This window comes from Antechinus flavipes, chromosome 5 (genome assembly GCF_016432865.1).
Source record: "Antechinus flavipes isolate AdamAnt ecotype Samford, QLD, Australia chromosome 5, AdamAnt_v2, whole genome shotgun sequence".
Lineage (NCBI taxonomy): Eukaryota > Metazoa > Chordata > Mammalia > Dasyuromorphia > Dasyuridae > Antechinus > Antechinus flavipes.
The window spans coordinates 40,919,309-40,935,123 of NC_067402.1; the positions used below are offsets into that span (position 1 = coordinate 40,919,309).

A 15,815-nucleotide genomic window follows, 5' to 3' on the forward strand; every position below is an offset into this window, starting at 1 on the left:
CTGGGCAAGTCACTTAACCCCAATTGCCTCAGCAATAAATAAATAAATGAATGAATAAAAGGACCTATCTCCCAGAATTGTTGTGAAGTTCAACGAAAATGATTTATATAAAGCATTTATGAACCTTAAAATGTTTCTTATGAGCATTTATCATTGATTAATCATAAGCTCCTAATTATGAAATGTTCCATTGCTGTTACCTAATAGGGATGATAACTTTTTAGCATTTCTTTGACATTTTGACATACACACACACACACACACATATATACATATATACATACACACACACACACACACATACATATAAAACTACTGGCATTCATAGAGTGTTTTAGAGTTTTCAAACCACTTTATATTTTAAGCTGCACAAAAACTGGCACTTATTATGCGTTTCTTTGGGGAAAATGAGAGAAGGCTAAGGAAGCAGTAATTTAAAAAAAAATCAATATGAAGCAGTAGTGTGATGTGTTAGACACAATATAGTTTTCCATGTTTGGGGGCTTTCTTGAGAAATATATGACTTCCGGAATGAGGTCTGCCCAAATCAGACCACTTCTGGAGAAGTATTGTGTTCAATTCTAAGACCTGTACTTTAAGAAAGACATTGATAAATTGTAGAGTGTCCAGAGGAGAACAACTAGGCTTTTGGGTAATGTCACATGCAGATTAATAGGTTAAGGCAGGGATCCTCAAACTTTTTAAATAGGGGGCCAGTTCACTGTCCCTCAGACTGTTGGAGGGCTGGACTATAGTAAAAACAAAAACTTTGCTTTGTGGCCCTTTAAATAAAGAAACTTCATAGCCCTGGGTGAGGGGGAGAATCGTCCTCAGCTGCTGCATCTGGCCCGCAGGCCATAGTTTGAGGACTCCTGGTTAAGGAATAGAGCATAATTAACCTGGAGAGACAAGTCTCATGGGAGTTACCTGTTATCAAGTGTTTGTAGAGATGTGACATAGAAGAGTGGTTTTTATTGATTCTGTTGGGCTACAGAGAGCAAAACCATGAGTAGGGGATAGTGTAAGTAGGTGATGTCATGTCAGGAAAAACTTCCTAACAAGCAGAATTATTCTCAGGCAAAATGCGCTGCCTCAGAAGGTGGAAAGTAGGGTTCTCCCCCACATTGTAGCTTCAAGTAATTGGAGCCTCTCAGATCTCTTCTAACTTTAAAATTATAATGTTATGCTCTTTTTATCAATGAAGAAATTGAATTTCAGAGAGGTTAAGTGACTCTCCAGTGGTCACTCATTTGAAGCCAGGTCTTCCTGATGTTAAATGAACCCTTTATGTCACAGAATCAGATGGTTCCTTTCCAAAGTGAAGATACTAAGAAAGGCTTTAGAATCATGACAGGTTGTCATAGAAATAATGAGAATCTACTATTTTTAACCCTTTTAATTCATACACTGCTAATTTAATATTCTTAGTACTTTTGTTCTACTCAAGAGTGAGATAGCAAGGAAGATAAAGAAATAAAAAGGATGAATGAGATTACAGGGACATTCCTTAGTCTGTTTAACAAACTATTTAGGCTTCCTAAATCTATTTACGAGAGACATCTGTTGTATAATACTATTTTTTGAGAGTCAAAAGTCTGGTGTTCATATTCTGCCTCTGATACTTGTTGTGTAAACATAAAGCAGTCACTAACATCTCTAATTCTCTTTCCTTGCCAATTTTATTGGGTTATTATGAGGAGCAAATGAAATTATAAATAAATAAATGTGTGTATATACACATTTGTAAATCTATATGTATACATATACGTGAAATTGTTTTACAAACTCTAAAACACTAAACAAATATAAGTTGCTTAGGGGATGGTTATCGTATAAAACTGAAACTCTTACATAATTTTTAAGTGTATAATAAATTTCAAAAGGTACAGAGTGACAAAACTGTCCTGGGGCTCTATGCTCCCTTCTAAACTTCCTTCTGCTTCTTTTGGCTTTGTTTGGGTTTTTTAAAATCAAACATAAATTACTATTAAATAGCAAGTATTAGAACTTAAGAAACATTCATTTATTTATGAGCAGCTAATTGATTGATAATACATACCTTTTTAGTTATGCATTAAAACAGGTCCTCAAAACAGCTTTCATTCCAATGTTTCTCCTACTTTGAGGTTTTTAAAGTAGGTAGAAATTCAGATTTTCCAGTCCTAGGCTGGAATTCCTCTCAACCAGTCAAAATCAGTGAAGTTTTACTGGTGTCTCTTTTCTTCTAAAACCCAAGAAATAAAAAATAAAAAAAATGAAGAGGTCACCAATCCCATATTCATGGTTGCTTATTGGTACAGCATAGGCTTTTTGGTGAATGAGTATAGTTTGAATACTTGCTCCATTCTAAATTGCAGATGTCTACCTTCCTAGACCTTATGTCTGGATAATGGTCACACTCTGAATGCATGTGCTCAATAAATCATGGCCTCATGGTGTGAGTTCTATGTGTTTATTTTTACCGATGTGCATCCCACAGAGATGCCTTCACATTGCCATTTAGAGCTCTAGATCTCCTGTGGCTTGTAGAAGGCAGGACTAGATCATTAAACTTTACAACAAGCATCTCCACATTCTTCCCCACCTTGCCCTCATGATCCCCTCCAGGGCTCTACCACTCCTGCTGATGGGCCCTGCTGCTTTAGGAGTGTGACTCCATATGCTATTAGGGATCAGGCCATTTCTCCTGGCAGTGTCTGGTCTTGCTGGGAGGAGAATGAGGAGGTGAAGAGAGGCTGTTACTTTACTTCTCCTGACCAAAGTTGGAAGGGGAAGCTTCCTGAATAAGGTCTTCTATTGTTTCTCTGCTTGGGTATTGTCACAAAGAGCTTCTCTCCATTGGCTTCCCAAGTGTTCTCTTTGGAGGTACAAAAAAATTTTGATTTTTCAGCAGATATTTTATAAAATAAAAATTCATGGTAACAGATTTGTTCAGTGACATGTCTGAATTTTTCTAACCTTTTTAATGTGTTTTTTAGACTAATGAGTTCTTAACAATTTTTTTTTTTTTTATAATGGACTCCTTTGGCAGTGTGGTAAGGATGGCCTTTGAATCCCTTCTCATAAGTGTCTCTAAATATACAAAATAAAATACAGAAGATTGCAAAGGAAATCAATTTATTGAAATACAATTATCAAAATATTTCAAAGTTCAGGGTTAAGAATGTCTGGGGTACAGGAATGTACTTTCAGAATAAACTATATAAATATTTGATCTCCTCCTCTCACATCATCAATTGTAGGTGCATATACAGGATATGCCAGAAGTACCCAGGCACATTCTCATGTTTCAAAAAAAAATTGGTATTTTGTTTCATTTTTAAGAATGTATTCTTTGAGTTAAAGCTTAGGAGTTTTTTTTTTTTTTAATATGCTTAATTTTTTTTAATTTAAATTAAAATAAGAAAATATGCTTAAATTTTTAAGTTAATTATTCAATTCTGCCTCAGTACCTTATTTGTAAAATGAGCTAGAGAAGTAAATAACAAACCACTCCAGTATCTTTGCCAAGAAAACCTCAAATGGAGTCACAAAGGGCTGGACGTGACTGAAACCAGTGAACAACAACAATAACAAAATTAAGTTTGAACAAAAACATCCTTTATGTTTGATTATTCAGTAAATATTTGCCTTAAAATAACAACCACCAATTTCCTGGAGGCACACTCTAATAAAGGGAATTGCAAACACCCATGATCAATAATCAACAGTTTTCTCTTCTAATATAAAAATTGACATTTAGCTTTCTGGCCCCTTCAAAAGTATACGTGCATGCACACACACACACACACACACACACACACACACACACACAATCTTAGAGTACTGAGATTCTCTAGCCATACAATTCAGAGATACCTCGCTTTGATTTTAGCACCATCTATTGATGTGAAAATGTTGAGAAATTGAGAAGTCTAGGGTTAAACTCATTCTACTTAACCTAGAGTTTTCCTCCACACAAGTTTTCCCCTAAGTCTGCCATCGTAGCCCTCCCTGAAAGGGAGACAAACCAAATCCAGACAATGCCTCGGGCTCTATTAGTCACTCTCTGTGATGGACATGAGTCAGAATCTCTTTTATGATATTCTTCTAGCTGTCTCACCATCATGAAAGGCAATTATGTAATGGCAGTAAAAGCCAGTCATTCCAGCTTGTTCTGTCCAAGGCAAATTCTCTGATAGAACAGGGAAAAGTCATAGGTCCAAGTTAATAGAGTTGCATAGGACAGACTCAGAGATCTGAAGGTAGAAGGGTCTTAGAGATCACCTAATCCAGCCCCTTCATTTTATAACTAAGGCTCTTGAGACCCCAAAAAGCTTTAAGCGACTTGTCCGAGAGTTACATAGCAAATAAAAAGAAAAGCTAAGATTTGAATGCAGGTCTTCTGAAGTCAGGGCTAGCATATGTTCTATGGTCTAGATCTTGTGCTATGAGATATGTTCAAACATAGAGGTATAGCAAAGAAAAAATGAAATAGCATATTTAATTTTTTTAACTTGTATCACAATCTTTTTCAAATTACAAACAGTAACCATCAATAGAAACATTTAGATATCCATAAATAAAACCTTAAATCCCAGACTGCTTACAATTTCATTTCTTTACATATGTTGGTTTTTAAAATTGTGTTTGCTCTTGTATTTCTTATCTTTTTCTTCTGTGTCTTTGAGGTTTATGTTATTGGAAGTTGGTGTATGTATTTGTTGTTTTTTTTTTTTTAAACCTTTTACCTCTATCAGAGATATTATTATGCACAGACTATTCCAATTTGTGGAATCATAGAATTGAGAATTAGAAAAGATCTCATCAGCCATTTGACCCCCAATAAACCAGCTGTCCAGAGGTCCTCTAAGACCTTCTACTTGCAGACCTCCAGGGAGAGGCGTCTACCACCTGTTGAGGCAGTCCATTCCGTGCTTCTCATTGTTAATGTGTCTCTCTTGATCTCAAGCCCAGTTTGATCTCTGCAATTTCCATGCATTGTTCCTGAATCCACCCTCTGGACCAAACTGAATGAGCCTGACTCCCTGCTTCAAACACTCGGAGACAGCCACCTTATCCCACATCTACCTTCTCCCCCACCAAGTCTTCTCTCCTCCTGGCTAAATAGGGACCAGTCTCTTCAAGCAGTTTTCATATAATATGGACTCAAAGCCTTTCAGGGTCTGGACACACTCCAGTTTATAAGTTTCAGTGCCAGAACCGAACACAATATTCCAGATGGATTCAGATCAGGGTAGAGCATAGTGAGGGATCACCTCCCAGTTCCCTTCTTATTGCAACTTAAGGTTACATTAGCTTTACTGGCTACCACATCATACTATGGAGACATGTTGAGCAATGACTATTTAATCATATCCCTATCCTGCGCAAGCCCATACTTAGGAAATTAATAGTGTAAAGCCAAGTGCAAGACTTTTCATTTATCTTTGTTGAATTTCATCTTATTAGATTCAGCCCACTAGTCTAATCTATCACGATGCTTCTGGATCCTGGCCCCATTATCTACTGTTAGATGCCCTTCCAAACTTTATGTCATCAACAGATATGATGCAAATACCATCTAGACCTTTATCCAAATCATGAATAAAAAGATGAAAAACACAGATCCCTTTGGTCCTTCACTGAAGACCTCTGTCTGCAGTGATATTACCATCACCAATTATTATCTGACTAATCCTGAATCCATTTCATTGTAATATCTAATCTATATCTCTCCATATTTTCCACAAGAATATGAGGTACTTTCTAGTTGGCCAGAGTATTCTCTTCACCTACCAATTTAGTAATTCTATCAAAAAAGAAGGGAGGTTAGTCCTTTCCTTGAGAAGCCATGCAGCTATGTAGTCAGTTACCATATCCCTTTCTAGATGTTGGTCAACCATTTCTTGAATCATTCTAAAATGTTTCCAGAAATTAAAGTAAAGCTCACCAGCCTATAGTTTGGAGCTTGTCCAGATTGTTCTTTTCAAAATCAGGACAATGTTTTCCCTTCTCCAATCTTGGTACCTCTTACTTATTCCATGATCAGTTAAATAATATTGACAGTAGCTAAGTGATCATTCTGCCAGTTCTTTCTGAACCCAAGGATTTAGCATGTGTAAGCCAGATGATATGAATTTTTCAAGGACCACTGGTACTCTCTTAATATCTCCTTACTTATCTGTTGATCAACTCCCTGTTAATACTTTTTGTACTATGATTTTTTACTATAATTTTAATTTGCACAGATAACAAATAATATAAGAATCAGCAGCTTTAATTTCTCTATTATCAACAGTCGTGCTATCCCCAAGCAAAGATCTCATTCCTTCTTTTATCTTCCTCCTTTTTCTCCCCAGAAAGATCTTTTTCCTTCATCAGCCCTGGCTCATTCTGAGCTTTTACATTCTAGATGTTATTTTCCCAGTAGCATTCCAAGCACTTGTAGTTATCTTTTATTTCCTGGCCTTGTTTCTATCCTCTGTTTTGCTTTTCATCTAAGTTGATTGATGATTAATCTGTACCTTCATAATAGTCTTTGTGTTAGAAACATAGTTTTTTAGACCCCCAACAAGCATTAACTAGAATTCTTCTAAATATAAACTCTTAATCCAAAGAAGGTATACTAGAATGTAAGCTTCTTGAGGGTAGGGACTAATATACTATTAGAAGATTCGTTCCCTCCACCTTTGAGAATGTTTAGTTTTCTTCAAATATTTCTTTCTACCCGATTCTTTTCTTTGTCCAGTTATTGAGAAGGAAGAATATGCCAGTCAGAGGGAACAGCTTTGCAAAGGCCCAATCATAGGAGGTAGAATGTCATGCATGGAGAATAAGCAAGTCAGTCATTTTGACTAAAAGATATGATACTTGAGGGAACTGATTAGCCTTAAAAATTAACTAAAGTCAGATTATGAAACTATTCCTTTATGTGCCAAATTTAAGACTTTGTAATGTATCTTAAAGAGAATGTGGAGTAGCTAAAGCTTCTTGAGCTAGATAGTGAAATGATCTGACTTGTATTTTGGAAAAACCAATTTAGCAGCCGTGAATAGGATGGATTCAAGAAGGGAGAAATTAAAGGCAGAGAAACCTTTTGGGAAGCTCTTGTAATGAGTCGTGTGAGTAGTGAGGTCTTGAACAGGGATGGTGGCTGTGTGTGTGGTTATGAAGGAACACTACATCTATATGAGATAATTATTCCTTTTGAGAATGAAATTTTATCCCCAAACACCTCTTTACTCAGAACAAAAATTTCCCAAATAAAATTTTCCCTTAGTACTTTGTCTTTCTACTTCCTGATGCATTCATCTAAAGCTCAATTAACACCTTGACACAAGCCTATTTCTATGTGAAGATGAATGTGTTTGCCAAGTGCTTATAAACCAGCAGAGACATATAATTGCAGTATGTTCTTACTAGAGCTAGGAGTTGTGACCATTTGATTTAAGAACCAGAATCCTAGGGGATTTTAGCAGTTTTCTTTGCCAAAAATCATCTTTCCCACAAAGCAGACCAGCCGCAATGAAATCAACATCTGAGAAATCAAAGATTTGAAAACCACATTAAGTCTGAAGTCAATTCTAGTCCAATGGCACTTGTAAAGAAAAAAAATCAACCCTTTCATCCTACAGTGCTAAAATAAGGGTGGTCGATGTGAAACATTTCCATACGCTGGAGACCTCAACAACACTATCTACAGCAAGATTTTGCCAATGCACTCAAATGATTTTCAATGACAGGAACCTCTAGGTGACGCAGTTATGATGTGAGCCTTCTTTTTTCCCCTGAATGAAAGAAGGAGAAAGTGTTTTAAGTATATATTCAAGGTCAAGCTGAAGCAGGGCACCATTTTTACTAACCCTTGAGATTGGCCACCTCCTCGTCTGGAGAAGGAATCTCATTACAATTCCATTTAAGGCAGTAAAGCATAATTAACAAGCATTTATGAATGGCCAAGCACTATTCTAGGCATTGGGGATACAGACATAGATGTAAAACAGTCTTTCCTTTCAATGTGAGTAGGAAAACATCTTGAATATATACAAAGGAAAGAGCTCACCATTTGGTATCAGAAGATCCGGGTTTGACTTCCTGACTTAATTAGCTATATGACCCTGAACAAGCTCTATTGCTAGAGTTTCCCAAAACTGTAGCATGAAGAAATTAGACAATATCAGTCTCCTTACATCTGTGATCTTATAAGTTCAATAAATATTAGTTGACTGTTTATGTGCTTAGGCCCTGCCAGCTATACAGGAGTGAATAAGGCACAGTCCTTGCCCTCATAAAACTTATGATCTAGTGAAGAGAATAAAACAAATGTACAATATATTTTTAACACATTTAACATGTATGGGTCTACCTGCCATCTAGGGGAGGGGATAGGGGGAAGGAGGGAAAAATTTGGAACAGAAGATTTTGCAAGGGTCAGTGTTGAAAAATTATCCACACATATGTTTTGTAAATAAAAAGCTATAATAAAAAAAATTTTTAAAAACAAATGTACCAAAAAAAAACTATAATAAAAGGCAGGATATGGTTAATGTTCAAGTGGCACATAGAAGGATTTGGAGAAAGTATTAATTTGGGAGTATCAAAAGATACTCCTTGATGAAGGGTATATTTAAGGTGAGATTTGAAAAGCAAACAATATTTCAGTTGTAAGACATTATGAGAGAAGGGAGCATATCACACAAAGAAAAAAAATAATATCAGTGGGAAAGCGAAAGAAGGTTGTATTTAGAGGTCCACTTTGGCTGGAGTACAGGATATATGTAGGAGAATAGAAAAAGATGTTATTGCAAAGTAACTTGAAGGTCACTGAAGAGAGTTATCACTATTATTATTAGTATTATTTAGCTTTCAGATAACTCTAACATTTCCAAAGTTTTTTGCATATGCTACTCATCTGATCATCACAAATAAAAATGCAGGCTAAGAAACTGAGTAATGAGGCAATTAGAAGGCAATGAGAAGCTGTTAAAGGTGCAGGTGTGACAAGATTGAAGCTGGTCATTAGGATGATTAATCTGGCAGGGCCACAGAGAATGAATTAAAAGGGGCGAGGCTAAATGTGGGAACACTAGTTAAGAGACTGTTGCACAAGAGTTAATAAGAGAGAAATGGAAAGGAAAGAAGGTCAGCACTTTGATATTTTGCAATTACAACAGAAAATAGGGTTCAACAAGTAGCACAAAGTTACAGAATCAATGAAAAACCCCATCAAATGCATAACAGAGTCTTGCTCAATCTTAGACTGACCTTATGAACCATCTTGAATTCTGTAGATCAAGCAATCAAGAACGTACCAAAGAAAATCATAAAATCTTAGCGATAGGATGTTGGGACTCCTCAAGGAAAGGACTGTCTTTTTTTCTTGAATTCGTACTCCTAGTGCTTAGTACAGTGCTGGCACATGTGAGAGTTAACAAATATTTTTTGTTTGCCTTATTTTTCATTTCAACCTTCTCATTTTATAGAAGAGAAAACTGAAGTTTAGAGTTTAAATGATTTAGGAGCAAAGGATTTTTAGAATTAGGAGAGATTTTAGATAGTGTTCATCTAGTTCATGGGTTCTGAACCTGAGGTCCATGAACTTGTTTTTTTAAATATTTAAATAATTGCATTTCAATGTAATTGGTTTCCTTTGTATTTCTATGTGTTTTATTTTATGTATTTGGAAACATTGTCCTGAGAAAGAATCTGTAGATTTCGCCAGACTTCCTAAGGGAGCCATAAAAAAAAAGGTTAAGAAAGAAACCCTGATTCAGTTTACTACCTTCATTTTATATATGGAAAACTGAGGCAAGGAAGGAAGGGGATTTTGCTATAGTTTCAAAGATAATATAACAAATCAAAATAAATAAGACCCCTTTATACCATCAGATTAACTCCTGGGTTTTCCATTCATTTGTCATGGTTTTTTCTTTTTCTTGTTTCTATTTTTTTTATCTAACATCCATCTTTTTTTTAAATATGTTTAATATATAGATATATAGAAAATGCTTGTTGGATTAGTAAAAAAAGAAAAAAACAACTCTTAAGTTTCAGTTTAGTGCATAACTTTCTGTAATTTCTTCTCATTTCTCTTTATTCAGTTACTCAAAGTGGATCTTAATCTCACAACTCCTTCTCCATTTCTGAGCCTCGTTTCTTGCCTTCCTAATGCTTCTCTGCTGCCTTCTTCTTCAAGACACTCCACTATGGGTAGGGATGCAGATTCTAGGATGTACCAGGTATCTATCTCTTTTTGGAGTGGATATGGCAGATATCCAAACTCCAGAGTTCAGTTCAACACTGGCCTAATACATTGAATATGTATCTCTGTCTCCCTCTTGTCTCTGGTGACAGATATGATGGTGATCATCCTTGCAGCTGTGGGTGGTGGATCAACGCTGCTCTTTGCTCTGGGACTCCTCATTTGTTATGCTAAAAAGAGGTAGGTTCAATTTCTTGACCAATCACTTTGCTCAGCAAGATCACCCAACCCAACAACCCTCCTATTCTTTTGTCATCCTTTCCTACCAAAAACCTAACTGAAAACTAGAGACCAGGAGTAGAGGCTTCCAGGTATACCCTGCAGGGGTAGGTGGGAAAAAGGATGATAGAAGAAAAAGTTTCACCATCACTTTTATTGAGCCCTCAGGTCTAAAATTGATTTGGGTCATTGGCTGTGGACAAAAGAGGGAAGGCGCAGTTGACTGAGTCAGTCTTAACCTCCCACTCCCTCAAAATGATGACTTTTCCTTTTATGAGAGAAAAAAATAGCTTCAGCCTGAAAAAATGTTTAATGGAGCCAGAGCATGTAAATTCAGGTTTCTGTGCGAGCCCAGAACAGGGAGCAAAATCTGTTTCTTTAGGATGATTTGTCCTTCCAGGAAGCCAGAAGACAATTTTTTGAAAACTTGGTGTTGTGACCCTGAATAAACAACTGAAATGACTAATCTGGGGTGAGAACTGTCCAAAAAAATTCTCAACTAATAATGTGAGAATGGACAACAAAAATCCCAGTGGAATTTTTCCCCTTAGTGAAATGTGGGTGGGTGTGAAACAACATATTTAAGGGAACTGGAGGTTTTTTAATTATTATTTTTATGATAATAACATTTTCCTCTACAGATTTCTGTCCCCTGCAGTATACAGAATGTTCAGGTCTGATCTAAAAAAATTGTATTAAATTAATATTCCAGCAGAATAATCTTAAGATTCACAAAATCAAAAATATAGAGCTATAACGGACCTTAATGTCCATCCAGTCCAATCCATCATTTATAGATAAGGAAACAGATAGCCAGAGAGACAACCTGAAATATTTGGAATCAGGAAGACCTGAGTTCAAATGCACCTTAGGCACTTACTAGCTTTGTGACCCTGGTCAAATAACTTAATTTCTGTGGGTCTCAGATTCCTCATCTGCATAACAAGAAAGTTGCTCATATCAGTCTCTTTCACTCCTCCTGGTTCTAAATCTATGATTCTGTGCTTAATGAAATGGTTTGCCAAAGGTTACACGTGTTGCAAGCATCGGTCAGGATTTGAACCTAGCTTCTCTGATCCCAAGGCCATTGCTTTTGCTACTGTCCTATGCTGTTTACCATGCCATAAATCTATGTCTGGCCTAGTAGTGTGTTTTGATCAAAATTTACAAATATTAATTAAGTACTTATTACATACAAGATATTAAAGAGGAAGCATGTAAAGATTAGTCTGGACTCGGTCCCTAACTACAAAGATGCTCTCATCTAGTGGGGAAAGGAGGGAGGGAGGGAGAGAAAATAAATGTTCATTAATTGAAAAAAACTAATAAGAGGGATAACATAGAGCCATAATTAAAATGAACAGCAGAAAAATGTAGAGCCCTAAAAGAAGTAAAAACCATGATGTGGGGAAGAGTATGATGAATTCTCCTTATATGACCCAAAATTTTGTAAAGTTAGCAACTAATTATTTAGGAATATAGCTCACTCAGTTTTGTTATCAGTGTCCTATCTGTGGCTAGTCTGCCCCTACCTGTGTCTGGAATGGACTTGCTCTACAATTGAAAAAAGGAGAAAACAGCTACCCATTATGACACAGACTGAGGCCTTTGGAGGAGTTCATTCTGGCCTAATGCTCAACAATAACAGCTAAGTGGAATGGATTTTTTCTGCCTCTGTAAGGGACAAGGAACCAGCCCAAGCTAAATGAAGAGATAACTCCTATAGTCTGTGATCCATTAAGTTCATTGAAGATCATTTCAGCCATTTCGGTTACTGATGGGCTGAAAAGTTAATTTTCTCCTCTGGATGGCTCTCATTATGTCAATGGTGCAGCTTTCTTCCAGAGTTGGAATTTTTTTAATACTCCCACATCCAATTAAAGCCACAGAGGAAAATTCAGCGATAAAAATTGAGTGTCAGTATTATTATTAAGAGATTCTGACAAAAGATCTAGAAATTCTCCTCTTTTTTTCCTCATGGGCATCAGAGGTTTCCTACAATCTTCTGAGGTCTCAACTCTAAAACAAAGGCAAAACTTTCCTTACTGAGCCTTGTCTTGTCCTTTGAAGTCCAGTGACCAAAGCCCTTGACTGATTCAAAGGAAGTTAGCATTAGACACATGAAAGTACCAGTCCTTCATGAAAAGATTTATAGAAGTCTTTTCTATCTAAATATAATGTTCTCTAGAAAAGTTACATCATCTCACTCCTCTGTTCAAATGGAGGCAAAAGTATCCTCAGAAATCTTACCCATAGGGTATTGGTCATGTCCCCGACCATCAAAGAGTGTCCCATATGGCATTTAAGCCCACATTTTGGGAGTTTCTGCCAGTGGTACCCATTCCTGCCCATCCTGTGTCCATGACCTCCCCTACGTTTGCCACAAGGATCCTCCCAACATATTGAGGTTCTTCTTTAGGGTTCTGATAGCAGGAGGGTATCCGTGGAGCGTTTTCCCTTTCACATGACCAGTTTTTCTCCCTTCATACAATTGCTCGCTATCCACTTTCAGTTACATGGTATAGCCTGCTCCCACCTCTCCATTCCTTTTCATTCTCCTCTGAGCAACATGCATTTTAAAACCTTCAGATGCTGTTCTATTCTGTGTCGTGGCCATGTAGAAACATCAGTAAAATAACAGTATTAAAAAGCCAGCTCTTGTTTCCATGGGAACCTTTAGGTCATTAAGAGACTTGAAATTGCCCAAAGGCAGTCAAGCCCACTTTCTTCCTTTTGCTTTGACCAACTTGTCCAACTCCAGCATCTATCCAAGATATATAGAAGAGTGAACAAACTCTGTAGGTTGTTCACTTAAATGCATATTGCAATCTGTGAGATAGGTATCTGCTTGGTCTTTCTTGTGTGGATGATCAGGTAAACCCTTTACAGCTCTCTGCCAGGAAGCTTTGTTGCAGGATTTGGTGAAATTAGTCCAATATTATCTGCAAATAGGAGCCCCCAGTAATAACACCCATGTACCAAACCCCTATCCCTCTGTTACTTAGACCTTCCCCTCTGTTTGTTTCCTCTTTAAGAGATGTCCTGATGCCAAAAAAAAAAAAAAAAAAAAAAAAACTATTGCATGTTTATTAATACTAGATATGGGCAGACCATCAACATGAATAATTGTAGGAAAGTGATTGTTTTTATCTCACTTTGTTTTGTTCCTTATCTTCTAGCAAGAACAGAGAGGATACCAAGGGGCCTGCAGTGGGCATATACAATGGCAATATTAACACTCAGATACCTGGGAAGGCAGGGAAGTTCCAGAAAGGACGCAAAGAAAACGATTCCCACGTCTACGCGGTCATTGATGACACCATGGTGTACGGACATTTGCTCAACGGCTCAAATGGGTCTTCCACCGGTCCCGAAGTAGATGTGTATCGACCCTTCCAGGGTCCCATGGGGGATAGACCTCCCTCCCCACCTCCCATCTGCTCCAGGATCTCTACCAAAAAACTCCATCCAGAGGAACCTCGCCCATTCCTCCTTTCCGAGTCTGATGGGGAACCCTATACTTTCTCTCATCCTAAAACAGTAGCACTCAAAGGGAATGAAGATAACGGCATACCCTTGTTGGAAAAGAAGGAGCCAGAAGATGTCATGGAATGACATGGAATCCCTTTCCCCACAAAAAAAAACTCCCTCAAAAAGCACGTGGTGATTCCAAGAGGCTTGAGAGTCATTTTTGTGGAAAAACAAAGAAATTGGAGGTTTTATGGTAGAAACAGGAGGATGAATTTCCAGAAAATATCTCCAGATGAATTTGTTCTAGTGGCGTCAAATCGATGACCACTTTTTTTCTTTTAAATTTGGATACAATAATCGGAGTTCTTGTTTTTATTAAAACCTTGCATGGGAAATAAAGACTAAACGATCTGGGATTCTCCAGCCTGTGCTTGTCAGACAGTGGAACTAGGAGATGTGAGACTCCGGGAATGCAGCAAAATCGTCCTGTTCTGGAGCCTCTAAAAAGGGAAGGGACTTTACCACGTCATGTAGAGGGCTGAGATCTAGGGGCTCACAGTGGTCCATTTTGTGAACTCTCCTCTGACAGGGACTTCTTAGTGCAGATGTGGCTTTTTAAAAACTTATTTGCTTTTGGATTTTAAAGTCAGGATGGGTAAAGAAACCTCCTCAGTGAAAGATATGCTGATTATCTGGAAGTGGCTGGGATTGGGATTCTATTAACCTGAGGCAAAAAAAAAGAAAATGCGATTGTCACATCTTTCAAAGTTAAAGTATTTTGGGTTCTGTTTGGCCAGTTGAGTTAGATATGTCATTTCACTGCAAACAGTATCTGTCACATTATGGAATTACAAATGGGAAAGGCTTTAGAAGTTGTCCAATAAAGTCTCTCAGCTTATAGATGAGGAAACCAAGATTCAAAGAGAAGTAACTATACACACACATATTATACATATATATGTGTAGGTCTAGATATACAAATACAGATATATGTGGGTTTCAATGCATTGATGACTTATTCCCTTTACTCCTTTTACTCTCCCATGGTTCTCTAGCCTCCACTGGCAATTACAAGGAATCTCATTCCTTATACTTATATTTATTAAAGGAAAAGGGAAAAAAAAGCAATAAAATCCAACTCATTTTTTAAGTTATCAGACCTCTTAGTGACTTCTTTTATAATCTTGAAATTGTTCAACAGATATTTATTAGGCACCTGTTTTGTTCAAAGCAAGAGATAGCATGGTTTAGTAAGAATCAGAACGCCTGGGTTCATAGCCTCACCTCTGGGACCCTGAGCCATCCATTTAACCACCCTGGACTCCAGGCTCCTACTTAAGGCTGTAAGTTGCAGGACAGAACTTGAGTGTTTCCTCACCAGATGCTTCCTACACAAGTGAAATCACAGATCTGCACATACACAAAGTGTAAGGTACAGTTCCAAGCACTCGACACTGAAGATACAGAGACAATAAAAAAGGACCTGCCTTGAGGAGCTTATTCTTACTGTAATATTCTGTATATAAATATCATGAGCTTTGATACATGCATGTGAAGTATATATGTATACATACACATAAAATTTAAAACCAAAGTCCATTCCTGATAATATCAAAGAATAATAATAATTTCAAGAGAAGAAATAAAAACTGTCAAAGCCATCACAGTTAGTACACCTCAGATACTTAACCATTATGAAGTGAATGGGCAGGAAAAAATATGGTGAAATACAAGCTTGGTGAAGTAGTAGCTTTATTTTATCCCTTTAAAATGATTGGGTTTTTGCATTATCATCTTAGCATTGCTATCAAAATGTACTCCATCTGAGCCAAGTTCTCTGTGTCTACATCACCAGAAGAACAACCTGTTCTGTGCCCTGAAG

General features: G+C 37.1%; 1 protein-coding gene across 1 annotated transcript in view; it reads left to right on the forward strand.

The window, feature by feature from the left end:
• CDCP1 (CUB domain containing protein 1) overlaps positions 1–15,087 on the forward strand; it is a 74,004-nt gene extending 58,917 nt beyond the window's left edge. The window contains exons 8-9 of the mRNA XM_051961080.1: positions 10,336–10,423; positions 13,642–15,087. Of these exons, the coding sequence (XP_051817040.1) occupies positions 10,336–10,423; positions 13,642–14,077 (524 nt within the window). The 3' untranslated portion in view covers positions 14,078–15,087. The remainder of the gene's footprint in view (positions 1–10,335; positions 10,424–13,641) is intronic.
• Positions 15,088–15,815: the final 728 nt, after the last annotated feature.